Source organism: Nansenia antarctica (genome assembly GCF_963989245.1).
Source record: "Nansenia antarctica genome assembly, chromosome: 9".
NCBI lineage: Eukaryota > Metazoa > Chordata > Actinopteri > Argentiniformes > Microstomatidae > Nansenia > Nansenia antarctica.
The window spans coordinates 24,408,433-24,436,033 of NC_137679.1; the positions used below are offsets into that span (position 1 = coordinate 24,408,433).

The 27,601-nt window shown below is 40.8% G+C and overlaps 2 protein-coding genes across 2 annotated transcripts; both read left to right on the plus strand.

Annotated features, from left to right (window-relative positions):
* Nucleotides 1–6,789: 6,789 nt before the first annotated feature.
* On the plus strand, nucleotides 6,790–12,175 carry skor1b (SKI family transcriptional corepressor 1b; the record flags this gene model as incomplete). Its single annotated transcript, XM_080539635.1, has 6 exons — nucleotides 6,790–8,539; nucleotides 9,015–9,119; nucleotides 10,350–10,424; nucleotides 10,829–10,903; nucleotides 11,345–11,410; nucleotides 12,078–12,175. 6 exons carry the CDS (start codon nucleotides 6,790–6,792, stop codon nucleotides 12,173–12,175), a joined length of 2,169 nt encoding a protein of 722 aa, XP_080395761.1.
* Nucleotides 12,176–14,261: 2,086 nt separating this feature from the next.
* pias1b (protein inhibitor of activated STAT, 1b) lies at nucleotides 14,262–23,772 on the plus strand (the record flags this gene model as incomplete). The annotated part of the gene is made up of 14 exons (XM_080539323.1): nucleotides 14,262–14,285; nucleotides 15,788–16,220; nucleotides 16,674–16,758; nucleotides 16,902–16,949; nucleotides 17,285–17,375; nucleotides 17,757–17,891; nucleotides 18,066–18,171; nucleotides 18,658–18,731; nucleotides 18,839–18,999; nucleotides 19,845–19,975; nucleotides 20,117–20,294; nucleotides 21,348–21,487; nucleotides 21,608–21,648; nucleotides 21,843–23,772. 14 exons carry the CDS (start codon nucleotides 14,262–14,264, stop codon nucleotides 22,149–22,151), a joined length of 1,956 nt encoding a protein of 651 aa, XP_080395449.1. The 3' UTR covers nucleotides 22,152–23,772.
* Nucleotides 23,773–27,601: the final 3,829 nt, after the last annotated feature.

Here is a 27,601-nt window from a genome sequence, read left to right on the forward strand (position 1 = left end):
GGGTCCATGTGCCCTGCCTCATTTGATGCAGTGAAGGACCCCCCCCCCCCCGCCCACACCACCACCACCGCATCTCCATCCACACACGCACACACCAACACACACACACACACACACACACACACACACACACATAAACCTACACGCTCACACACCTCCTCCTGTGAGATGAAATGTTCCGTTTAGCAGTGGAGGGTCGGGACGGGGGGTCAGGACCCAGGGGCGGGCTTTTAGTAGACAAATAAACATCAGGGCAGGAGAGGAGTGATGTCTTGTTTACACATTAGCAAGCTGGAGGATTTCATGGTGACTGAGTCTCTGTACTTTCACTGCATGCGCCTCTCCGGAGAGATCATCTAAAGAAGTTGATTTTCTCTGTTGTTTTCTTTTAAGGCTCAGTCCTAGCAGAGACATATTCATGTCCTATAGCAGGTTGGAATGAAACTGATGTCCTCATCTGAATTGTGACTTCCAGTCCTGAATGACTGGAAGTCACAATTGTGTGTAAAAGATAGATTCTCTTCTTTGATTGTCACTTTCGACAACAAGTTGCATTCATGGCCTTTTGTGTTCAACAACTTGTATTCTCTCTCTCTGTCTATCTATCTCTCTCTACCTCTTTCTCTCTCTCTCTCTCTCTCTCTCTCTCTCTCTCTCTCTCTCTCTCTCTCTCTCTCTCTCTGTGTGCTAGCTTAGCTTTCATGGGGATAAGTTCATTAGTATGCAAATCTGCAAAGCCCTAGTTCTTACACTGACCCTTTAGCCCCATTCCTATGTTCCTACTTTCTTCCCTTTCTCTGCTGTAGAAAAGAACATTCTCACATACATACAAGACACACACTCCACCATAGATGGAGTAAAGCATCAGATTTTACTAGATTTCTCTCCTTCTCAGACATAATCTCTCTTCTTCTCTCCTCATCAGTTATTTGTGCTATGCATGCACGCATACACACATGCATGCACACACGCACGCACGCATATACACACACACACACACACAAACACTGCATCCTCCGAACAGCATCTAATGAGGTGATGACCAACCACTTGTTATAATTGCTTTAGTCTCCTTTTAATTTTCAAGCTTATTAATCATATGTAGAGTTATTTAAGAATGCATAAATTAATCTTAGATTAAAAAGCCTATCAAAGCCTCAAAACAATTAAAGAGTAAGGTAAGATTTCCCCAGGGCTGACACTTTTATTTTAATAGAGTGTTCAGGTGATTATCATACTTTGATGCAGCGCTGTGATTAATGCAGACACACTTTTTAAATGAGCTTTTCTTTCCTCAGCCAAATGGCACAGTAACCATGAGGCAGATAATGACCTCCCTAAGAAGTATTTATTTCACTGACTTCATCTCTTAATACTTCCCTCCTCCTGCTCATACTCTTTATTTGCCTACACTTTAATTAATCAATTCATGTTTGCAGCATGTGACATGTTTTGTAGGCTACAGTCAAATGTATGCATGTGGGTGTAGCTTAAACAGAACAAAGGTTGACATGACACAGGCATGAACACTACTTGTGTGTGTGTGTGTGTGTGTGTGTGTGTGTGTGTGTGTGTGTGTGTGTGTGTGTGTGTTTGTGTGTGTGTGTGTGTGTGTGTGTGTGTGTGTGTGTGTGTGTGTGTGTGTGTGTGTGTGTGTGTGTGTGTAGAGTATTTGGGTGGCTTTGTTGTTAGTTCTTCATGTGTCATCTTATGTGTGTATTATTATGTAATTTAGTGGTGTTTAGATGAGTATTAGTATTGGTGTAGGCGTGATCACTCATTCAGATTGCTGGTTCCTTACACAGATAGAGTAATTAACCTCTTTCTAGCAGGGCTCAGTCGCTCCATTAGCAAGGCATGCAGGATGTACACAGAACACTGGCCATGACCTAGAAGTGCAAGCTGCTTCTTTTATGGGTATCGTCACCGGTCAAGGCAGTGATCATCAAGCAGCAAATTTGATCCTGAATGATATTCAGTGCTAATTGATTAAATTAAATTGTAAATTAAAAGAATCTTTCATTTCATCAGTAGTGGTGGAGCCTCATACTGTATGTATTACTTGTGTAGGGCCTTTTCAGAGAAAGTTGGCTCTGAGGAAACGAAAAGTGACAAGTTTGTTTGAAATGCCTGCTATGTTGCTATTCATCAAATGTTCTCATTTGACATTGAAGATTATTGCAGCTGCCCATCATTGACGCACGCTCTCGCTCTCTCTCCCTCACACACACACACACACACACACACACACACACACACACACACACACACACACACACACCTACACACTTCACTGATGTCCTCTCTTATGTCTCTTAGGGAATGATATTAAAGTAGTCCAAAGAAGTCACATTTACTATTAAAAAGGTAAATTGGACTTAAAGGCAAAGTGGATGAACAACATATAAAAGGGTGGAAATTAAATAAATCTTCAAATACACAATATGTATTGATTCAGCTTGATTCGCTGACTGCTTCTCTATCAACCAACACCCAACCTCAACATTGCCCCATTTGCCATATAAGCCATCTTCTATTGCCTTCATCGTTGTCTTAATAGCAGTGTGTGTGTGTGTGTGTGTGTGTGTGTGTGTGTGTGTCTCTGTCTGTTTGTCTCTGTGTGTCTCTCTGTGTGTGTGTGTGTGTGTGTGTGTGTGTGTGTGTGTGTGTGTGTGTGTGTGTGTGTGTGTGTGTGTGTGTCTGTGTGTGTGTCTACCTGCGTCCCTATTCTGCTTACAGCGCAGTCTAACTCGATTAGCACATCCAGTCAGACAAAGTGTGCCAGCCCTGTAAACAGCCATTACCAGGATTCTTTTATCAATGTCCAGTAATTAAAATGTCACCATTTAATTTTCAGGCCACACAGGATCTCGTGTAGGAATCCTGCCCTAATAAAGGATCTAATCGAAACGCTATTCTCATTTGAAACAGAAAAGGCTTTAAGAGGCGGTCTTAATAGTTTGTCGGTGATCAATATCAGAGAGTCGGATTGATTTGCCTCTAAAATGGAATTTATTGGGGTCATGGTTTTATATGGTGCTGATACAAGTGTTAAATGGAGAACTCTCGCTTTAGGTACGCTTATTCACCCCCCTCGAATTTGTTGTGATTTATGTGGCAATCTTTTTGCAAGGTTCCATGGACAATTTTTATATGACACGGAGCCGTAGGTTTTAACCTAAAATATATGCTGATGTTTGAGTCAGTGGACCAAATTGCCCCACTTTGTTTGAAACTAGTGGTCCTCATTGCAGTATTGTGGTTGCAATATAGACACATGAATCCCTTGTTGTTATCACATTTGGTGTAGTCATTGCACTGCAATAATGATATGGAGGCTATAAGCCTAGAATTTCATTTGAGTATCAAAGCATATAAACAACATTTGTACCACTCCAATAAATAGTAGCCTATATTTGTATAAATTAGCGTGTTTTCTATAGTTCATGAGTGATAACATAGCTCTGGGTATTTCAAAGCTCTCATTATGCAAAAAATAAGAAATGCAGACCCGAAGAGTGCAGGCGACAACCTTACAAAGCTCTTTAACGAGAGTGACGCCTTATTCTGACAGATGGGTCCACCGTTGGCACAATTCACCTCCTTGCAGTTAAAAGTCGGCCTATTGCATGGACCATTACAAATAAATATATATATATAGCTTTTTTATTATTATTATTGAGGAGTAGGTTAGACTATTTTTGTTGACACACATTTTGATTTAATATAACAGGCCTTTTACTTTTACGTTTCAAAACAAAATTCCTATTCATGTTCAATTAATTTGTGTCGATTCAATACTGAGACAATTTATTAGTTGGAAATCGGTTTAGAATAAGATGGCTGTATTGACTTTATGCGTTCTTGAGGATATATATATTTTGGCCGTCACATAAATGCTCCTGATGATAGCCTAGGCCTACTATTGTGGTATCACTTTAAACATATTTGAATAAGCAAACATAATTTCATAGATGTTATTATGAGAATTATGAAATATATTTAAAAACAAATTCTTTATCAATATTTCAAAGCGTATTCGTTCAAACACCACCTCAGGCTGTTCGATGCGGTTTTCAATATGGGTCAAGTTACTGCCAGACTTCTAATCAACGAAAATTATCAAAATGTCAAACGAGTTCCCAGGCACTGATCCCAAACATGGGTTCTTCAAGAACCTATACGGCAGCAATGGGTCGCATCCAGTTTGCTTTTGAATAATTTAAAGGAATGAATAATTACAGAACAAAATAGTAATTATTGTTGGAGAGGAAGAAAGTATCTTGCTTGCGAAAGTCAATAGGACCAGTGGGGACCTCAGGTTACCAACTTCCATCAATATTGCAGTGGGCCTCGTCGATGAGCGTGCCAGCTTTAAATGGCAGGGGTAAACACACTGCATTAACTGACTGCTATTGAAAAGTCGAAGGAAACGAAAACATCATCAACACATTATCGTGCCCCAAACCCCATATAACAATGGGCATGCGTCAAAGTGTGTCCTGTTGCTTCCGTAGCGTAATGAATTACCATTTGAACAGCTGTTCGTTGTCAAACGTAACTTGGATGCAGGCTGCTTAAGTGAATCCGTGGGAACTTAACACATGATGTAGGCTATCTGGCTGCACACCATATCCATTCCATTTGAACTTTCATTCACAATCAGCGTGTCTCTCTTTGCTGCCAATCTGCTTTTATGAAATGCCAAATCCCACTGCACATATCATTTCAATAACAAAGCATGCTTTATTTGGGAAATTATGTATTGGATAGCTGCAACAGCTCAAGGCGGGTTGTCGACATCAACCTCTCATTGGGCAAATTGTTCATTACATTTTCTGCGAGGACACTGTGATTAATTACTGGTTAGATCACCGAACTCGTCAGAGACCGTTGTTAATGCATGAAGAAAGGGCATGGGGACTCTGAATCTGATTGTGGGATTTATATGAAGATTGGTGAATGATCCACATAGGCCGATTAGACTAAAGTAAACGACTACGGTCTCGCAAATTGTATTTAGAGAAAAAATAGGCTGCACTTTGTTATGCCTTTTTCTGTTCATGCCTGTTATGCTTTATTCGTTCAACTAACGAAATTAAGGCAATAGGCCTATGTATCTGTTGTGTTTAACCTGATAATTTCTATTGCTACATTAGCACGAGCCTGTAGGGAGAAACGACAACAATTGATCGCAACATAAACCGTTATGAATAGTTAATATGGACATATCACACTTGCCATGGACCTTTGCTTATATCAGACAATTGCCCGTGAACAACTTGCATGTGGTATGGGAGCGAGAATACATACATAAAATGTTGGAAGACAATAAGTCAATAAACTGATATTTTGGGTCTTAAAACAATGTTAAACTATTCAGTAATGTGTATCGTCTCTCTCTCTCTCTCCCTCTCTCTCTTTCTCTCTCTCTCTTTCTCTCTCAATCTATCTATCTATATATCTTTCTATTTGTGTCTATTTCTGTTTTATTCTTTTTTATGGAAAAATGTGGCTGAAAAATCATTCCTCGGGCAGCGATAGTTTCCGTTGGTCCCGACGGCAAATAGTTAATGTAAATATGGTAGACTATACTGCTAAGTGGGAGTGCCTTGCCATTATTTTTGCTGTCACTTGATCAGCGTCGAAAGCTTATGGGGAATGTCGTGGAGGGGGCTGCACTAACATGTGGACACTCTCTTTACGCGCAGCTCACACACACACGCACACAGCGCGAGAATCGAGGAAGGGATGCAAGTCCAGTCCACTCCGAGGCAGGTAGACATTATTGGACCGAATCTTTCGGTGGAATTCCATAGCGATCATCATTTGCTCTAACAACTGGTCTACCCAGTTTACGGCCACCTGCAGTTTATCACTGTTTTGTTGTTGCTGGCACAACGAAGGAGTGTTTTCTGTCCAAAAAGGTAAGCTTCGTCCTTCTTAAGTCATTATGTTTTAAGCATTAGCCAACTGTTGTATGCGTTTATAACATTTGAGAATTAGCACACGTACTTTTTATGAAAAATGCTTAGGCTTTCTATTGTTTTAGTAACAGGACCAGAGGTATATAGGCTATGTTTTTGTCAAATTAAATGGTCTAACATTTGAATTGTACTTCATGGAACATGCTAATAAACTAATTGGCTATATATTTTTTAAACAATGTTAATTATACTGTGGGGCTGTGTTTTTTTTTACTAACAGTTCAAAGACGCAAAACTGAGCCTTGGTAATTACAATGAAAGCGGATTATAGGTTCTTTCTTATCTGTTAAGCTCCTTAATGGGCTTAATGTGCATATTCCTTCTGCTTCTTAACGTGTTAGCCTCTTTGTTGGCACTGTTCATCTTAATGTCTCAGTTCTGTTCCGATTTGAAGTCAGCTTTCATCCCGTTAATCACTCGTGTAGGCGGCTAATAGCCTAAAATCCGATGTTTAAAATAGGTCCACAAAATGATGAGAAACTTGAACGCTTCTTCTCTATCATTTATGTAGCTAGGTATTATACATTTGTAGGCTATTATTTCGTTTCTCGTTAGCCGATCATTATATTTTACCATTCCTTGTAGAAGTGGGACTTTAGGCTACCATGTTATTACCTTAATCGGACCCTCATTTGCATTTTTTTAAAATTATCATTGTTGTTTTTAAAACAGCATAAAAATAGCATTATTTGGGACTCCGTGAAGGAATTAAGTCATGATTATAAATGTTTTTGATAGCCTGATATTGATTCATCATGACGATTGATATATTACTATTTCTTATCTATGCAGGCTTCCAGGAATGGAGTCGATTCCGAATCAAATACCTGCGGGACGAGACTCCAGTTCACCGAGCTCAAAACAAGAAATACCATCATATTCCAGTCCAAGTCTAAAACCTAACCAAGTTAGTGAGACGGCTTTGTATGGAATACCTATAGTGTCATTGGTGATAGATGGCCAGGAGAGACTTTGCCTCGCGCAAATTTCTAATACCCTTTTAAAGAACTACAGCTACAACGAGATACATAATCGGCGCGTGGCACTTGGAATCACCTGTGTGCAGTGCACCCCTGTCCAGCTAGAGATCCTGAGGCGCGCGGGCGCAATGCCCATCTCTTCTAGGCGATGTGGGATGATTACGAAACGTGAGGCTGAGAGGCTTTGCAAATCTTTTCTTGGAGCTCACAACCCTCCAAAACTACCCGAGAATTTCGCATTTGACGTATCTCACGAATGCGCCTGGGGAAGTCGAGGTAACTTTATTCCAGCTAGATACAATAGCTCCAGAGCTAAGTGCATCAAGTGCTCCTATTGCAATATGTATTTTTCTCCAAATAAGTTCATATTTCACTCACACCGCACACCAGATTCAAAGTACACACAGCCAGACGCAGCTAACTTTAACTCCTGGAGGCGACATCTCAAACTGACAGATAAAAACTCACCTGACGATGTGGCCCACGCATGGGAGGACGTGAAAGCCATGTTCAATGGCGGCAGTCGAAAGAGGACGCTGCCAATGAGTGGGCCAGAACGGTCTTCCTCATTAAAATCGCAGGGGCCTTCTAACCTTCCCCGGAGAGACTCGCCCGAGATCCCTCCAAAAATTCTCCGCTGCGAGGACAACCGGGGAAGCATGAGTATGACAAGTACTCGCAGCTATCCTGTTATCCCGGTGCCCAGCAAGAGCTTCGGAATGCTGCAGAAGATCCCCCCACCGCTATTTCCACATCCTTATGGATTCCCAGCTTTTGGATCTTTTCAGAAGAAAGATGATAGTGTAATGGGAGAGCAAAACAAACCCAACCTTTCAGGCGTGTTTTGGCCAAGTACCAAGGACAGCGCCTATCATCCCTTCCCGATATTTTGGCCTACAGCAGGCAGTCTCCCCATGCCACCATACCCCCAGTCTCAACCCAAACCACCCACGGAGCTCCTGTGCTCTAGACAAAACGATGTGGACGTATCTGAGCATAGTGACCGAAGCACCAACACTCCCAAAGACAGTCTTATTGACAGTGAACGATGCTCCAGCACTCAGTCCACGCGTAATGAAGATGACAAGTCCGGCGATGAAGGCAGGTCAATGGATGGGTTACCTATTGTACCCCGGAAAATTAGCTACGTCTCTGCATTCAGACCAGTCATAAAAGACGCAGACAGTATAGCCAAACTTTACGGCAACAGGGGGACTTACACCGGGCCTCGCCCTGGTTATCTATCACCTGATTTCCTTAGTGAGAGTTCCAGTTACAGGTCCGTGTCCCCTGGCGCGGACAGCGAGGGTGAGCCAGATGTGGATGTGGAGTCAAATAAGTCACTAGAGGACGAGGAATCACTTCCACTTTCCATTGAGGACCGTCGGAGCCCCCCTGCTGTGAACATGGCGCACGGTCTTTCACCAAAAGGCCCAGAATCCAAAACTGATACAGAGCTCACTCTTGTGGACTCGCAAAGAATGAACTTACATGTGGCACGATCGTCAGACAGAGAGAGACAAAGCAAGCTGACGGAGAGCAACAGGGCCACGTCTTTTGTTGAAGTAGGTGGTTTGAGCCCACACATGGCCTATATTAGATTACCGAGAATAGCAAATTGATACAGATATTGAAATTGGGCCTATAGGCTATAGCAACTACCAATATCATAAATTGTCATATTGTGGCAATGGTGATGCAAAGTTACAACGCTTTGATCTTGCAACGTTGAATTTCAGTATTTGTCTTATAGCTGTTTCAAACATGGCTGGAATATTGTCTATTTTAGGGCTGGCCTGATGAACAGCATATTAATTGAAAGATTATTAATTATCCGTTTTATCTGTGTAGGTGTATACACCGGAGAGGAGTGATCATATGCAACAAAGGAGTAGCCCATATCACTATGGCTCAGCAACTAATTACCAGCCTAACCTACCAGAATTGAACGGTTGGTTTTACTACACATTTTCTTGCAGGAGATTAGATAGCATATGTAGAGAAATTATAATGATGATCATATTTTCCAATCGATGTGTTATTTCAGAAGATGACAGTGCAAATAAAGAAGAGCCGTCGTCCACTGTGGAGGAGATTGAAACGAAATCTCAAAGCAGTGTATCAGAAGAGAGCCACAGAGAACATGATGAAGGTAAGTTCAAGTTTACTCCAGCAGATTCAAAGGATTGTTCGAATTCGTCGGCTCAACTCTGGAGGTATGAAGAGTCAAGTCAAGTCTGATAAAAGGCTATTGTGTGTGTGTGTGTGTGTGTGTGTGTGTGTGTGTGTGTGTGTGTGTGTGTGTGCACGCGCGCGTGCAGGCGAGGAGGCGACGGTCAAGGGTAACACAGTCCCACAACCCGAGAAAGACGTAGAAAGCCTAGCAAAAGGTAAGGCCAACATGATTATATTGATAATTATAATATTGATAATGAAAATTACAATAATCATGATATCAATCGTAATAATAAAACAATATAATAATTATAATTATAATTACAATTACAATAAGAACAAGAAGAAGAAGAAGAAGAATTATTAGCCTATCATTATTATTATACTAATAATTATTATTACTATTACTACTACTACTACTACTACTACTACTACTACTACTACTACTACTACTACTACTACTACTACTACTACTACTACTACTACTACTACTACTACTACTGCTATTACTACTACTGATAATATTATTACCATTATTACTGTATGTTGCTTACTGTTATTGAATAAGCACTAATGGTAATATCGTCATTTTATTTTCATAATTATCGTCTTTATTTTCATAGGCCTATAAGTTGTAATATCAACATTTTAATTAGTGTTATTGATTATAGGCTATAAATGTTATTATACGCACAGGCAGGGGTAGTGTTTTACTGAGAATTTTACCGGCAGAACGATCAGAGGTATAGGCCCTATGTCTAGTTTTCACAGTAGGCTTGGACACATTGTTGTGGAAATAATTGTATAGCAATAGGCCTAACTGTCAAATAGGATAGGATTTGTCTAATCTTGCCACCAGTTTAGTGCAGAAAGACCTCACCATCTGCTAAACAGTCTCACTAATCAGGCACAGAGATCATCCGACTTTTCAGGGAAACAATCTCATAATTCTCAGTTGTCGGCTTAGAGCATTGAGGTATTCAATGTCAAAATAGTAATGATATCAGTCAGTTTTGGGTTTTTTACAATTGATTTTGTGGTGGGGGGGGGGGGGGTAATGTCTATTGGGTCATTCGCCTGAATAGCCTGAGCTTTCAAATGAACTTTAAAAAATACTTAGTAGCCTCAACTACAATTAGAAAAGCATACCTCGCAATACATTTTAATAATGACTTTATCGTCATGTTTGTTGATTTGTTTTTAATAGAAGAATTGCAGAAACAACTCATGGAACAGGTGGAGATACGGAAGAAGTTGGAACGAGAATTCCAATGTTTGAAAGGTAAATTATATATTATTCATAGGCTATTAGCGTGTATATCTCACAATATTACGACACTACTGTATTTAATTTAGTATTCTGAATACAGAAACGTGAAATATGAGAATATCGTGAGTGTTTCTCCTAATATCATGCTTGTGAGCAACATGAGCAAACACATCGATTGGGCTGTGCCCTGTAGCCTGCCTATCCCAATGTGACGGGCTGTTCCGCCCCACTTGACCATTAGATGTTCTTAGTGAAATGGTCAGATATTGCATGGATCGATTGTTATTTCTATCCAACAAAAGTTGACTTATCCTGGCAGTATAGGTTACTTTGTTGTAGCTTGCTGACGCCCATGTTAGGATGTCAGTTTGTTCTCCCACAAAAACAATATTTCCGCTCTTCTAATTGCTCCCCAGATAATTTTCAAGATCAAATGAAAAGGGAGCTCTCGTACAGGGAGGAGATGGTTCAACAGCTTCATATTGTCAGAGGTGAGAATACCAAACACCAAGAGGCAGATGAAGTAGGCCTGCTAGACTTGCATAAATGAAGCGCATTGATAATTACATTAAAAAGTAGACTGCCTCTGATTTCCATAAAAGTGGGACTATGAATGGCTTTTTTTTTGCCAAATTGATTGATGAATAGGATATGCTCAAAATGTATTATTCTAGATGTAGAGCTACGTATCATTCGATAAAACGTATTTATTTTTGGTGTTTTGTATTTTACTCAACACTTGCATTATTAAGAGAAACACCCCATAATAATGATAAAATAAAGCAATCGGATACACAAGTGTAGGTAGGATTAGTTTCAGAGAAATCAATAGCTCATAATTTAGGCTATGAGAATAAAATTATATGAGTTTATATTAATAGCTTATTTAATGCATCTTGTATTGAGTTATATACTCTCTCTCTCTTGCATAGACACTTTATGCAGCGAGCTGGACCAAGAGAGAAAGGCTCGTTATGCTATTCAGCAGAAGTTGAAAGGTAATTGATATGTAGCCAGTATGATTATGCAAATAAAATGCAGATTTCTGCTCAAGGACACAGGGACATTGACTTGTTTTCTCCAGAGAAGCAGACTAGCTGTGGCTAATGGAAAGATTTTTCTATTTGCCAGATTCTTGAGACATGTTATAGAATGTTCATTGCCTGTCTAGTTTCATTACATTTTAGAGCATGGCCTTGAATCAATTGACCCACAACTGCCTTTGCATTTAGAATTACAAGATATATTGTTAAGATAGAGTGGATTTAAGGAGAGATTGATTTCATTCTCTTTTGGAATATTGAAAAAAATCTAATAGTCAGACACATGATCAATACAAAAGTCAACTTATGTATATGTTTACATTCTGTTTATTGTAGCCCACAATTACAGGTAGACAGACAGACAGACAGACAGACAGACAGACACATATACACACACACACACACACACACAAACAAGAGAGCATCTACACACACGCACGTGCACACACTCACGCACGCACACACACACACATACAAGTGAGCGTGTACACACAAACACACACACACACACACACGAGTGAGCGTGTACACACAAACACACACACACACACACACACACACACACACACACAAACACAGTATTCTAAAATGTCTATTCATAACCAATTCTCTTTCTTCCTAGAAGCTCACGACGCATTACATAATTTCTCGTGCAAGATGTTGACCCCACGCCACTGCACTGGAACCTGCTCCTTCAAACCCCCTCTATTACCACCTTAACATTATACTTCATTATTCCAAACACAATATACAAGTCTGGATCTGAAATAGTAACATTAACACTCCCATCCTTAACTGCCCCTTAACCAATGGCCACAGCTGAGTACTACAATGACGTTTTGGTGCTGAGGAAACTTGTGCTTGAAAGAAATCTATTGCTGTCATTGGCCACTGTCTGTAATTAATTGTAACATATGAAATGGTGTGTCTTCAGGCTCAGTGTATGATTTATTAAAAGTTCTTAAAGGACTACATTAAAGAAATGGTATTTGTTTCACTGAAAATATGACCATCATTTTGGAATCCATCTATATAGTGGCAAAGTGCAATGACGATGTATGTATCCTGTGATAGTTTTGTTAGTTCAATGTTTATGTCAATAATATTATCATCAGCTATTGTAAATAGTTTACAATTGATTTAATCTTGATGTTGTTAATTATCACTGCTCTCTCCATCTGCAACTTTGTATACTTTTGATGTAATGCACTTTAAACTAGCACCCTAAATGACTTGTGTGTATTAAAATCTGTGGTTTGGGATTACTTTCTTGCTATTTTCTATGTATAACATTTATCGTCATTATAGTCCAAAAATATATAAATGCACTATTATTGGTAACAGAGAGCTTGTAGTGATGCCTATGTAATGCAGAGAATGTGATGAAAACTAGTGGGTGTATCTCTATTCTCCAATGGACTACCAGAAATGCTCCAGTACTTGCTTTGGAGGCCATCTCTTTGAAGCAGCATAGATTGGATATGAACTTGTAATTAGTAGCACATAGCCATGGTCTCAGACTTAATTAAGAACTGAATATGTATTATTTTGATAACATGACCAAATTAATGAATAATTTCATTCATTAAAATAAATATTAAATACTTTTCCTCAAAGTGTCAGATATATTCAATAAACCATAGGTGTGGTTATGCATTGCTGTATCAATATTGACTTCATCTGAGAGCTTCATGATGAACTTCGGTGTTATACAGTGCTATAGGTTTCAGTTCAGGACCAGTTCTAGAACATTCATATCATGTAGGCCTACATAAGTTTACTAGCATCCGACACATGCCATGCTTTTGGGTTCTGGCTCACTTCAGCAGTAGATTTCAGCCTTTGCCCTGTCACATTTCAATCCCCTTCAAACAAAATCCCAAGTCATTTGAGACAGATTGTCGGCCATATACTACTTTGTTGAAATAGAAGCAACAATGCAATCCAGTAGGCCAAGGGGGAGTTGCATGTGATATATGAGTCCTTCTACTTCATTTTACTCAATAATGTAGATTGTTTTATAATAATATTGCAGTGCATCATATTATTCAACAAGATCAGGATTCAAGCCATTATCATTATCTACCATATTACATACTACACAGCTATGGCTAGGTATCTTGGATGCATACATCACTCATGACTTTCTAACGCTGCACAAACAGCCTGGCTTTGCTTTGCAGTTATAGAAAAAACGAGATTCTATGTAGAAAGGCATCTCTGTTGAAAGTATTCTATGTGGAATCCTCTAAATCGAACCCCAAAAGAGTTATACATGAAACCCCAAAGAGGTTCGTCTTGGGGGGTTCTTCCACAGGGGCAGCCAGTGAAACCTTTTAAATTGTTAAAACCTTTTTTTCTTAGTGGTTTTGATATGGGGGCCTAGTCTTTAAACATTGAAGACCTGCAAGTCTATTATTATGTCATACATAAGGCTGTAATCAAGTATGCCGCCAGGTTTCTATCACTGAATAGTTTTTTTACCCTCAAATTAAACTAATATTTGTACTGCAGGTGTTTATGTAGTGCGAGAGTGCCATCTGCTGGACACATTTGGATTGGACACATCTGCTATTCATGTCTCTCTCTTTTTCTCCATATCCACACTATCTGATCTAAAAGCAAACGATAACTATTTGCATAATCCTTGTTCATAATTGTTCATAAACGTAACTGTATTTGCTATCAGTGATTTCCTTCACATTCATGCGTATGGAGTTGAGAAGAGGACGCTAGACTACAGAGATGCACCCTCTCCCCTCTCTTTCATGTGCGGGTAAGTATCACGCTTGCGCCAAATAACAAGATGGCGGAGAGTGCGGAACTGAAGGTAAAGCGTTGTCCAAAATTACAATAGACAAAAAATGGTGTATTTTGCGCTAAAGTTTATTATGTGGCTTACTCGTTTTTGTAATCATCTTTATTTGAGGTTTTGCTTTATTCAGTGCAGAGTTTGTTCTTATTTGTTGTAGAAATAGTATAGTGGAAGTCATAGATTGCTAACTAGCTAGCTAGCAATGTTATTGTTGCGATGTTGGGGCTTGCCTGCTAGCTAGCTCGCTACTTCTGGCTTTTGGCTGGTTAGCCTTTCAGTCGCTTAGCCAGTTAATATTTAACAGACATGTATGTTAGCTAGCTACTTGACTTATCAGAGACCTGTAGCTAATCGTTTTTTTGTTGGTCCGTCTAGATAGCTAGCTTGCTACAGAATAAAGGACCAACAACATTCGGTTTGGCACTTTGTGTAATCAGTTAGCAGTTAGCTTCATGGCTAGCTATATCATTGACATTGGATTTGAGAGGGAGTCAGATTAGCAACAGATGTATGCTAACTAGTTAGCTTGCTAACTTTGATTTCAGTCCTCCTGTGTCTGTTATTCACAGGCCAGAAGACAGATTAAAAACTATTAGCTAGCCAAATACTCTTACTTTTAGTTGGGCACCAAGGTAGCTGATCCTGACTTTGATCCTAACTTGGGTAAAGAAACTCTTCGTTTATATATAATCTGACCCATGAAATTGGCTGAAAATGTGAACAAAGACTGAACCCTAACCTATTCACCGGCACCTGTCATGTTCATGTGGAGTATGGAGTGATTTATGACTGTAGATGAGACCTACCGGTAAAGTCTTCAGTGAAGAGAAACTGAAAACAAGTAATGGTGGTCCATTCAGATACTGTTGGATATGATAAATCACAGACTAAACAGGAACTATCAACATTAGGCCTTTCTGTTTATATGTGTAATATGCTGTGTGTTGACAGAATTGTTACACAGGATCCCTGAAATGACCATTTGTTTACCTCTGGTGGCTCATAGCTATGTCACCACACAGAGACTGTTATCTGCTTTATAGTGTGGGTGTTTTACTGTATAGCCATACCTACTTGTATCTGCAGCCTATATTATAAAGCAGTCAAATGTATTAGATGTGGATTCATATAATCCCACCCATCTGCAGTTCTTCTGCAGTGAAGATTGGTGTAGTGTAGGGCAGGCATATCCCCCCTTCCCTTTCCACAGATGGATAGGGAAGGCCTACCCTTTGAAATTAGAGGCCACATTTTTTGTGTAACGACCTCCCTTAAGTGGGGACTCTGATATTGATAAATGCAGTTATACAGTTCACAGTTAGAGATTAGTGGTTTGTGGTTTTTGTTCCAAGTGTCCTCACAGTCAGAAATCTCAGCACAGAGATGTGTGCTCTTGCCTCTTCTTCACCAGCCACATCTGCCGTCCTATCAACTCCCCTAAATGTCTAGATGTTTATACCTAGTATTTTGAAGAAGAAGAATCCCCAAATAATGTCCCTTTTTTCATCTAACCACAGCAAATGGTAATGAGCCTTCGTGTTTCGGAGCTCCAAGTATTGCTGGGTTACGCAGGACGGAATAAGCACGGACGGAAACACGAACTCTTGACCAAAGCGCTGCACCTACTGAAGGCCGGCTGCAGCCCAGCAGTGCAGATGAAGATCAAAGAGCTCTATCGACGACGGTTCCCCACCAAAATGGTGTTGCCGATGGACCTAGCCTTGCCCAGTGTCCATTCCACTAGCAGCCTGCCAGCAGGCCTCACTCAGTTGGGCTTCGACAGCCATGGTGCCCCCTCGCCCCTGCTACCCGTCTCCTTACCGGGGCCCAAGCACGAGCTGAGCTTGCCTCACCTTCCCTCCGCCCTGCACCCCGTGCACCCCGACGTCAAGCTTCAGAGGCTTCCTTTCTACGACATGCTGGACGAGCTTATCAAGCCCACCAGCTTGGGTGAGTGTCTGTTTGGTCAGCACAGGATTTGTCTTTCATGGATCCACAGTACCAGTATTGCACAGAACACCTTAACTTTTGGTTACCAGGACTAATAAAAATCATGCTAATGTTAATGAATAGGCTTTGAGACTACTCGTATAGCCTACAGGTGTCATGCACCAACTCTATAGATAAGGGTTTGTATTAATACAGAGTTGTCAGTCAGGGGGAGAGTAGGATTATTCTCAAGGGAACTCTTAGACTGGTCTGAGTGATTAACAACACATCCCAACTGAAATACTGCCTTGAAATGTATCCTGGGCAGATTTGCTGATTCTTACTCATCTTTCCCCTTCATCCTTCCTTTTTTTCCTCTCTCTCTCTCTCTCTCTCTCTCTCTCTCTCTCTCTCTCTCTCTCTCTCTCTCTCTCTCTCTCTCTCTCTCTCTCTCTCTGTTTTCCTTTTATGCAGCCTCAGACAACAGTCAGCGCTTCCAGGAAACATGTTATGCTTTTGCGTTAACACCGCAGCAGGTCCAACAGATCAGCAGCTCAATGTAAGTGAGAGGGGGAAGGTCTGCTGTTCACTCTGTCCCTGTTTGACCTCTTAACCTCCTCCATAGATCTACCACTGAGCATCACACACACATACCATTCACGGTCACAACTGCCACATGACTTGTCTACTGTCTATACATAGGGATATCTCCGGGACCAAGTGTGACTTTGCAGTCCAAGTTCAGTTAAGGTAAGCTCCTGTATATGGTTTTATGTCATGTCCAGCTGGTGTTTTGTTAGGGGTTTTAATACTGCAGTGTTTTAAAAGAACAATCCATCATCAAATGTCTCAAGCCAAACATGTTAACATAGACAACACCACAGCAATTGTTTTCATCTCCTATAGCGTTCTTGTGAAATACCCCAGGTTTCTTTCACTTCTCTTTCTCCATTTAGTCTTTTTCTGCTGTCTCTCCTGGCTTTCACTTCTTTTCACAACATGAAATGCTGACCGTCTGTTTCTATTAGTGCTGTGTTCAGGTCCCTGATTGGTACAGAATACTAATCTGTGTTGTTCTTTCCCAGGTTCTGTTTATCAGAGACAAGCTGTCCCCAGGAAGACCATTTTCCTTCCAACCTGTGTGTGAAAGTGAATGGCAAACCCTGCAACCTCCCGGTCAGTCTCACAGCCGGCCAAAGGCTGCACATTCATCTAAATTAAATATCAGAATCGCTTTTATTACATCTAGGGCCGGTTTCTAAGACAAAGCTTAAGCCTAGTCCTGGACTAAATCACACTTTCAATGTAAAATCTCCATTGAAGATGCTTTTTAGTCTAGGATTAGGATTAAGCCTTGTCTGTGAAACCGGCCCCTAATGTGCGGGTACACAGTTAGTATATTATTTAACATTGGCAAGGTTAGTGCTTGTCTAAAACGGTGTATTTGTTTTTCATGTGTCCATTTATATAGAGGTATCCTTTTACCATGATATTGAATAATTGCGTTCTATATTGTTCCAGCCTTTACTGATAGTCACACGGTCTCCTTTGCTTTAGGGATATCTTCCTCCAACCAAAAATGGAGTTGAACCCAAACGGCCAAGTCGTCCCATCAACATAACCTCTCTGGTCAGATTATCCACCACGGTTCCCAACACGATTGTGGTGTCATGGACCTCAGAAATCGGAAGGGTAAGGATTTCTAAGACTCTGATAGATTAACAAATGAATAGTCAGCATAGACTGTTGGCGAATGTTGTGGAATGGGATATGGCAAATGTGTATATTTCATTCATGGCCTTGTGATGAGTATTGTCATAATTACATTTCCATAAGCACACTTACGCTGTTAATGTCTCCTCTCAGAGTTTCTCCATGGCTGTCTATTTGGTGCGACAGCAGACCTCTACAGTGTTGTTGCAGAGACTACGGGCCAAAGGCATCCGCAACCCAGACCACTCCAGAGCTCTCAGTATGTAGCAGTTTGACTATAGTGATCGTGATATAGAGCTGCTGCTGACACAATACTGACACAATACTCTTCTGAAAATCTGTTTCTGTGTCACATAAAGGGGCATGGCTTGGAACCAGATGTCTAGCACTGTCATTGTTTCATAGCATTGGATTAGGCCTCATAAAAGTGTTATACAACAGTTCCACCCAGCTCATTAGTTTCAAGTTTATTGTTACGTCACATTACACAAGTGTAAGAGAGGAAAATTCTTAGGCTTTGGTTCTTGACATTGCAGCACAAGACAATAAGGAAATAGACATAATTCAAGATAATAAAAAAGTGACAATAGTACAGGACATAATTGACAGTAGTAAAGTGGCTGTGAGCTTAAGTATAGGTAGTCCGTATGCATGGGATGTGCTTGTGGATGATTGTCAATTGTCTACAGTAGGTTTGATTATGTTACATTATCTTCTCCCTGTTTGCCTGCATCCCTCCTCTCAGTCAAAGAGAAGTTGACGGCTGACCCAGACAGTGAGATTGCCACCACCAGTCTACGAGTGTCCTTACTTTGTCCAGTAGGTATACACTGTCTGTGCTCTCTATTCACAGCAGTCAGGCACCCACCTTTTTTGTCCATGTCCATATTCAATGCATGTTGATGTTGATGTGTGTGTGTTGTCAGCTTGGGAAGATGCGGCTGATGATCCCTTGTCGAGCGCTGACATGCTCCCACCTTCAGTGCTTTGATGCCACACTCTACATCCAAATGAATGAAAAGAAGCCCACCTGGGTGTGTCCTGTGTGTGACAAGAAGGCACCTTACGAGCACCTCATCATTGACGGGTGAGCATTGCACTTCTGTTAACCTCTAAACCTGAGATGGCATATGTCAACGACAAAGGGATGTCATTGATTAGTAAGACAAATCTAGACTGTAGATGTGCTGTATGTAAAGAGGACACAAGTTTGATTTCTAAAGAGCTTAGAGAGTGTTTTGCTTGTTGTTTTGTTTTGCACACGAATGTCCGAAAAAGTTGATAGGGCTTTCACACCGGCAAAGAACCGTTCCGGTTCGCGTTCGCGAAACCAAGCCTGGAACCGGCCGGGGCGTTCAGACCGAAACTCACTTGGTTCGGAGACTGAAAAGTTGATTCGCAATGGGAACCAGAAAATAGTGATTCTCAAGCGGGAACCAAAACGTAGAACAGTCACCTCGTTAGTGGGTGTGTCATATTCTAGGCTGCAAAGACCAGCAAGAAGGAAGGAGACAAAATGTAATGTAATCTAAATCTAATCATTAGTGATCAAAACAATTATCAAAAGTTTCATCATTCTCTCTATCTTCCTCACATGCTCAGCAAACACACATACGCACGTGCAAACGCACATTTCGTAAGCCATTTCTATTCCAGCAAGAACACATGTAGAAAGTGTCTTTTGTTTTGTTTCATAGAAAATAGTGTTTATTTCAGATACTGTAGTGGAAAAATATTATCCTAATTTCCAGTGAAGTAGCCACCATCTAGTTCATTGATGAAGCGGATGGTTCTGGTTACACTGGTATGAACGCAGGCTGGTTCACCAGACAGCACCCAGGTTTGAAGTTTCCCGAACGCGAATGCGAACCGGAACGGTTCTTTGCCGATGTGAAAGCCCTATGAGTGGCTAAATTCTTGCTCTCTTCCCAGGTTGTTCATGGAGATCCTGAACAGCTGTGAGGACTGTGATGAGATCCAGTTCAAGGAGGATGGGAACTGGTGCCCTATGAGATCAAAGAGGGAGGTGCAGGAGGTGTCTGCTTCATATAACGGTGTAGACGGTATGTACTGTAGCTAGCTATGTGGCTATCAATCTCGCTCCAAAGCTCTTGATTTATCATATCATATATCCTTTGAGTTTGTTACTTTGGTTGGGTTGTTGAGTGGAATAATATGGACGTTTTGATTCTCTGTCCCTGTAGATTCGTGTCGGACGGTAGTGGCTGAGCACAGGAACAGTTCTTCCAGCAACAACTGTAAGAAAGTGGAGGTGATCGATCTGACGCTGGACAGCTCTTCTGACGATGACTTAGACGACGAGCCACCTCTAAAGAGGCCATGTCCTTCACTGTCACCTGGTTCTCCACCTTCACACAAGGGGTGAGCTCTCTGACCAATGACAACGAGGCTCAGAGTTTAGCCTATTCACTGAGCCATAACTAGGGATGTCCCGATTCCACTTTTTGACTACCGATACCTGCGCTTCAGGTGTCTGCGATACCGATATCAATCCGATAAATATTTAAATTTTTTACTCCTGAAAATAACAAATACTTCCCCATTATATAGTCCACAACAATAGTTGGCTGACTGCCAGCCTTTATTCAAGCAACAAAAACAGTACTCTGCAGTACTCAGTGACCAACTGGTTTAAAGTTAAAACAATTTAGCAGCATTCAGCATTGTAGAAAAAAAAAAGTTACTGTCTGATTTCTAGTTTTAGTGCCTTCAGGTTTTTATTCAATTATCCTCTCTTACAAATGGCAAAGCAATTATTACCTTTTTAAAAGTGTAACCTGGTGACACCCACTGGTGAGACCATAATCCTGTCGCAGAATCGATGGGGTCGAAAAGTGAAACTTATTGTGTCAACAACATCTGGTTTTCGTTTTTTTTCATAACAGGCAAGTTGAGTCAAGTAGCCACTCGATATAATATACAAGAGTTTAACGATCACTACATTTGTGGATTGGATTCACTGTTCTCGTTTGCTGTAGGCTAGTGATAATGACTTGTAAACATCCTTTTGTTTTAAGACGTGTTCAAAAGCAAGGACAGTGTTCATCTATATGTGTAGTTATGTGTTTTTAGCGTGTCGATGTTCTCTCAGCATGTTGTGATGTTATAAAAACGCAGTTAGACATTCGTAGCTATGTATCACTGTTAGCCGCTAGCTGTTAGCAGCGTTTGTTGTTGTGGTTTGATCAGTCACTTTTCTCCTGTCGCATTCCCATTCTTGAGGTGCACCAAAATTCAAAGGCTCGTTTCAGATGTATGACGCATCATTTGAAAACATTCTGGACCAATATCGGACAGATACCGATGCCGTAGATCAGATCGGGACATCCCTAGCCATAACACTAGGCTACAAGTTGGGTCTTTTTTGGCCTCTCTGGTTGGTTCCTGTACTGACATTGTGTTGTACCCACACAGAGTGTTGAATCTACACAGCCAGGCGTCACCTGTGGCCAGAGCTCCCAGCATGCCCCCTGTGGAGACAAGCTACATTCCCCCGCCTCCGCCCCTCATCCAGGACTACCGCCACTACTACCACACACCCAACGACCTTCCAGGTATGACTCCTATGTTTCACTTGAGATCAATATATACCCGAAATGTAGGCCAAGAATGATCTCATCTGTGTTAAACCAAGAGTACACAAATTAAACTATTTTTTATCCTGTTCCCCACAGATTTGAATTTCTTCTCCTTCCTCCAAGGCGACAATCATCAGGTAAATCATGTCACGGAATAGAACAGGAAAACACTTCCAGTGGGCAGCAATGCGTATAATTGTAGTAGTCAAAATGCGGTGATGAGTGCTCATGAGTGCCTTATTAAACGCCCAATAGAAGTGCATTGATTAGATCATCCACTGCTTTTAGTGACCCACCTCCCCTTGTCTCTCCCCCCCACCTCCCCTTGCAGCATTACAACATGGTGATGGCTGCAGCAGCAGCGGCCTCGGCCTCGGCCACAGAGGACCACGACCTGCTCCTGAACCGCTTCCTGCCCTACAGCTCCTCTCAGATGTTCCTGGAGCAGCCGGGCACGCCCGGGAGCAGCACACTGGTACCTACCAACGGGAGCAGCCACAGTGGAAGCAGCAGCAGCCTGGTGTCCTCCAGTAGCCTGCGGGACAGAGACAGAGACAGCAACAGCCACTCCAGGTCCACATCAGACGCAGCAGCAGCGGTCATGTACGGCGCCATCTCTGATGTCATCTCGCTCGACTGATCACAGGGGATCCACATGGAACTGAAAATCTGAGGGAGAAAACATTAACAGGAGGCTTTTTTGTAAATAGAAGAGAAGAAAAAGAAGAGAGAAAACAATGCTATGTACAGAGAGGAAAATCTATTTTCAATTTTACTTGTGTATATAAACTTAGGACACTGCCTGTCCAGTGAGCAGCTTCAGTTGATATTTTTCTGTGGATACTGAAGATTTTTTCACACCTCTTCATGTGGTCCCTTGATTATTGTACCTTTTGTACTTCGTTTTTACTCTGTTATTTCAATATTCCATGTCAATGGCATTATTTCTGTCAAACAATGTTTCACCTGCAGAGAAATCTGTCAATTTATGTCATCACTGTAGAATTTTCTTTTAAACATTCATGCTGTGGTCAATATTGTATTTAATTATTTGCAAGGTATTATTTATGATGCTTTTAACTTATGTTGGATGTATGCTGTTTAAAAGCATTCCCTATGTGCCCCCCCGCAAGTTGCCACTAGGAATGCACAGGCAGATTATAGATCCTACTATATTTCCTCAGTTTTCTGCACTCTCGTATCTCTTTCATTTTTCCTGCAGAATCCACCCGTACGTTTTCAAGTAAGAACTATTTCATGACTGTTTCTTTTATCCATGGTATAAACTGGTAATTACAGTCATTGTTTTAAAATTAGTATATTTTCATAATGGGACAAAGTTGTTAAATTTGTCAAAGTGAAGTTTTGACATAACATTAAGTATGTTGTGCAAAGTTGTTTTGATACCACTTTCTTTTTGCATTACGTTCTATCCATATTTCCATTGACATTATCTTTTCGTTCTTTGTTAAACTATTCTTACAGACTAACTAATGTTAGTTGATGAAACAGGATGTTGCTTATGAGGTTTCATTGGCCTGATCTCAGTATTGTTTGAAGTGTCAAGACTAGCCCCGATTCCGGTCTAGTTATTTCTCTGATTTCTGAAGGACACAACTTGATTTCAGTCCAGTTCATTTTAGGATGCTACTATATGGTGCCTTTAATGTTTGATTCCAGCATTTCCTAGCGTTTCACGCTGTGGTAACTTTTTTTTTCTCCACAATTCACCTATGAGGGAAATGCAACATATTTAGAATGGAGGTAAATAGAATGCTTGGCTTTGCTACTCATGGCTGTTATCTGTTGCTGTCTCTCTGACTCACTTCAAAGTTCAGTGGATCTATAACTACCCCTGCCATTCCCTCATGAGAGGCACACCTTGTGCTCAGTGTCTTTGCTAAAGCCTAATGAATACCTGGCAGGTTATTAATGTCTGTGACAGCTTGGCTCATAAGTGCATCATAATGTGGTTTGCTCCAAAGGTTCTAGCAAGTTCTGTTGGCCCCCTTTTTCCTGTGTATACAATTAGTATTATTTATTTCATCTATATATTTTTTTGCATTTGGTTGATTCATGAATTTGCATTGCTGTCATTGTATATGATATTTCTTTTGTAATTATATGGTTAATGCTATTTAAAGAGATCATTGTCGCTTGATATGCATTGTAACAAACATTTTTGTTTTGTTTCCTTTGTCTGTTTAACTATCGAATGATGTCAATAACACAATAGAGGCTTTGAACATTGTGACCGTCTCTTGGGTCTACTTTGCTATTTGATAATTGTATAAATTAAACAGATATAAGAAGACGATAACCAAATGACCATATACTCTTGCCTCTTTGCTCATCCATACATCATATTCTGCTGCGGACATGAATCAAGATCAAGCATATTGAAAACAAGGATCCAGCTGATTTTGCATGACCTGAGCTGAGGATATTGATTTGGTCATGGGTATTTGGGTACAATAGTAAACACAACTGAGCTCTAGTATATAGGAGTCTGAAATGCACCCTGTATTTGCACTATACATTTCATTAGCAACCTTTTTATCCATGGTCTTGAATGCAGCCTGATCATATGGATCCCCTGCTGTTTGCGTACCAGGCAGACATTTGTTAATCTGCTAAACAGCTCACTCCCATTTAGATAAGGCTGGCAGCACTACGAGCGTCATGTTTGTTACCTTTTTCTAGTGCTTTTAACACAATACGGCCCTTACTACATGCAATCTGCAATAATCAGTTTCCCCCCGTTTCCTGGATTACGAGCTACCTGACCACCGTTTGTACCGCTGCAGGGATGTGTGTCAAGACTGGGTAGTGAGCAGCACTGGTGCCCCCCAGGGGACAGTTCTGGCTCCCTTCCTCTTTACCCTCTATACCTCAGACTTCAGGCATAACAAATACTTGCCATCTGCGGAAGTTCTTGGACGATTAATCTATTGTGGGATGTGTCAGTGGAGGCTAGGAGACTGAGTACTGAGGACTGGTGGACAATTTTGACCACCTGCTACTCAATATAAGCAAGACAAAGGAGATGGTTGGGGGCCTAGACTTTAAGAGGACCAGGGTCCACATGTCTCCTGTTTCCATCCAGGGATGACATGGAGGTGGTCCAGAGCTACAAGTACCTGGGAGTGCACCTGTACAATAAAATGGACTGGACTGGTAACACAGATGTCCTGTACAAGAGGGGCCATAGCCGACTTTATTCCTTGAGGAGGCTTAGGTCCTTTGGCGTATGCAGGACTCTGCTGAACATGTTCTACCAGTCAATGGTGCAGTGCTGTACATAGTGGTATGCTGGGACGGGGGGGCATCGAGGAAGGTGACACCAAGAGGCTGAACAAGCCTATTAGGAAAGCTGGTTCTGTCTGTGTCACCCTGGACCCTGTGGAGGAGGTGGCCAATAATAATAATAATAATAATAATAATAATTTAACAACTTTTATTTGTATAGCGCTTTTCCTGCAAACGTTGCAGCTCAAAGTGCTCCAATCAAGACTAAAAACCCATCTTTTTCATATTGCCTTTAAATGACTAAATAATTAAATTATGATCATATGTAATAATTTAGTCATTTAAAGGCAATATTAAAAAGATGGGTTTTTAGTCTTGACTTTAACATATTTGCTGAGGTTGCATCCCTAATGTAAACTGGCAGTGCATTCCACAGAAGACCTGAGAGCTCTATTGGGCTGATATGCTAGCAAAAGGTCTTTCAGATATTCTGGTGCTGTGCCAGTGAGAGCTTTATAAACAAGCAGAAGGATCTTGAAATCTATTCTGAACTTAACAGGAAGCCAGTGTAGAGTCTCTAAAATAGGAGTTATAAGCTCTTCTGCTTGTTTTGGTTAAAACTCTATTATAACTATAATTTTGGACTAATTGCAGCTGGCCAATAGCTTTCTTCGGAAGACCAGAAAGGAGACCTTTACAATAGTCCAAACGGGTAATAACGAAAGCATGCATTAACACTTCTACATCAGCTTGCCGGAGAAAATGTCTAACTTTTGCAATATTCCTAGATGATAAAAAGCACTTCTAGTGATGTATTTGATGTGAGGCTCAAAGCTTAAGTCAGAATCTATAATCACACCTAGATTCTTAGCTTCATGTGTGCAGTTTGAAAGCAAGATTCTCATGGTATTCGACAATTTGTCTTTTTGTGGTTTTGGTCCAATGACAAGAATCTCAGTTTGTCCTGATTTAGTTGTAGAACATTTTTGGACATCCAAAGTTTTATATCTCTGAGACAAGCTGAATGCTTGTGAATTATCAGGCAATACTGATATATACAGCTGAGTATCATCAGCATAACTATGAAAATTGTTTTCTGATGATTCCACCTAATGGGATCATGTACAGGGAGAAGGGCAAGGGACCAAGAATAGACCCCTGAGGGACCCCACATGTGATGTCAACATTATCAGAAACAGAGTCTCCCAGGACAACAGAGAAATGCCTACCAGCTAGATAAGATTTAAACCACTCTAATATGAGATGCAAAAACGACGGTGAATAGATGGTTATTTCTGTTTCTCCTGGCTAGCTCGCCACTTATGAAGTTAATTTCCTTTGTTGGTTATGAATCAAAGAATCAATTCTGAGTTTAAGACGATTTATTTAAAGTACAAAAGTATACAGATGGTCTGGTCTGGTCTGGTCTGGTCTGATGGTCAGCTGGGGTGAATAAGAGAGCGAGCTTTTCCCTGAGCTCTCCCCTTTATGTCCTTTCGTATGTAAATATCTACAACAATGATCCTATCACAGTCATTACATAGATGCTTGAGGTGTGAAAAAGGGGGAGAGGCCAGGAGGTCATAAACCACCATTTTAAGATACACTTTGGTCATCCATTTTGTCTTGACCATAGATAGAACAAAGGGTCATAAATACCTTGCCCTAGCCCCACAGTCAGGAGGTATTATACAGTCCATGCATGTGTGTGTGTTTAAGTAGAAATATACTACAAATACAAGTCCTGAGAGACCAACACAGTTTTCTAAATAATGTATTAGAATACTGTGATCTACTGTATCAAAAGCAGCACTCAAATCTAACAAGACAAGAACTGATACACCACCAGCATCTATGATAAGTCTGAGATCGTTTACAACCTTTACTAATGCAGTCTCAGTACTGTGGTTAGAACGAAAACCTGATTGAAACTTCTCAAATAAAATGTTTTTGCTAAGAAAATCAGTAACTTTCTCAAGGATTTTACTTAGAAAAGAAAGGTTAGATATTGGTCTGAAATTTCTGAGAACAGAATTATCTTGCTTTCCTTTCTTAAGTAGTGGGTTTATAATGGCAGATTTTAGGGGAGTGGGAAAGATGCCAGTTGATAGAGAGCAGTTCACAATGTCTAATACATCATCAGTTAAACAGTCAAAAACACTTTTGAAGAACCATGTTGGGAGTGGATCGAGTGAGCATGTTGAGGATTTCATTTGTGCGGGCGGCTGTGGCGCAGGAGGTAGAGCCACCGTCTAATGATCGCAAGCTTGGCAGATCGGCGGTTCAAGCCCTGGCTGGCCACATGTCGAAGTGTTCTTGGGCAAGACACTGAACCCCAAATTGCTCCCAGTGAGCGGGCCGGCGCCTTGCATGGTAGCTTGCCGCCATTGGTGTGTGAAATAATGAGTGAATGAGAGGCCGTTGTAAAGCGCTTGGGAAAAGGCGCTATATAAGTGCAGTCCATTTATTTGTGAAACAACTGTTTTTAAAGTAGCCTATGGGGGTTGATGAGCTTAAATGAATCCATGACAGCAATAGGCATACTTAATTCATCTGGGAGTACCAAATTAGATTTCGAATTCTCAAATGATATTTCTGATCTTATAATGGAAATCTTTTCTTGAAAGAATGTCAAGGTGTATATCATATAGTTTAGACTCCTCCATTTGCGCTCTGCTTTGCAGCAGATTATTTTCAATTGGCAGAGTTCTTCATTTTTCCATGGTGCTTTGCGTTTTGATGACACTTTTTTTTTCTTTTTCTGGAGCTATAATATCACGGGTAGTTCTCAATTTGTTGTTGAAGCTCTCTACTAAGTTATCTATCGAGAGTATTTTGCAA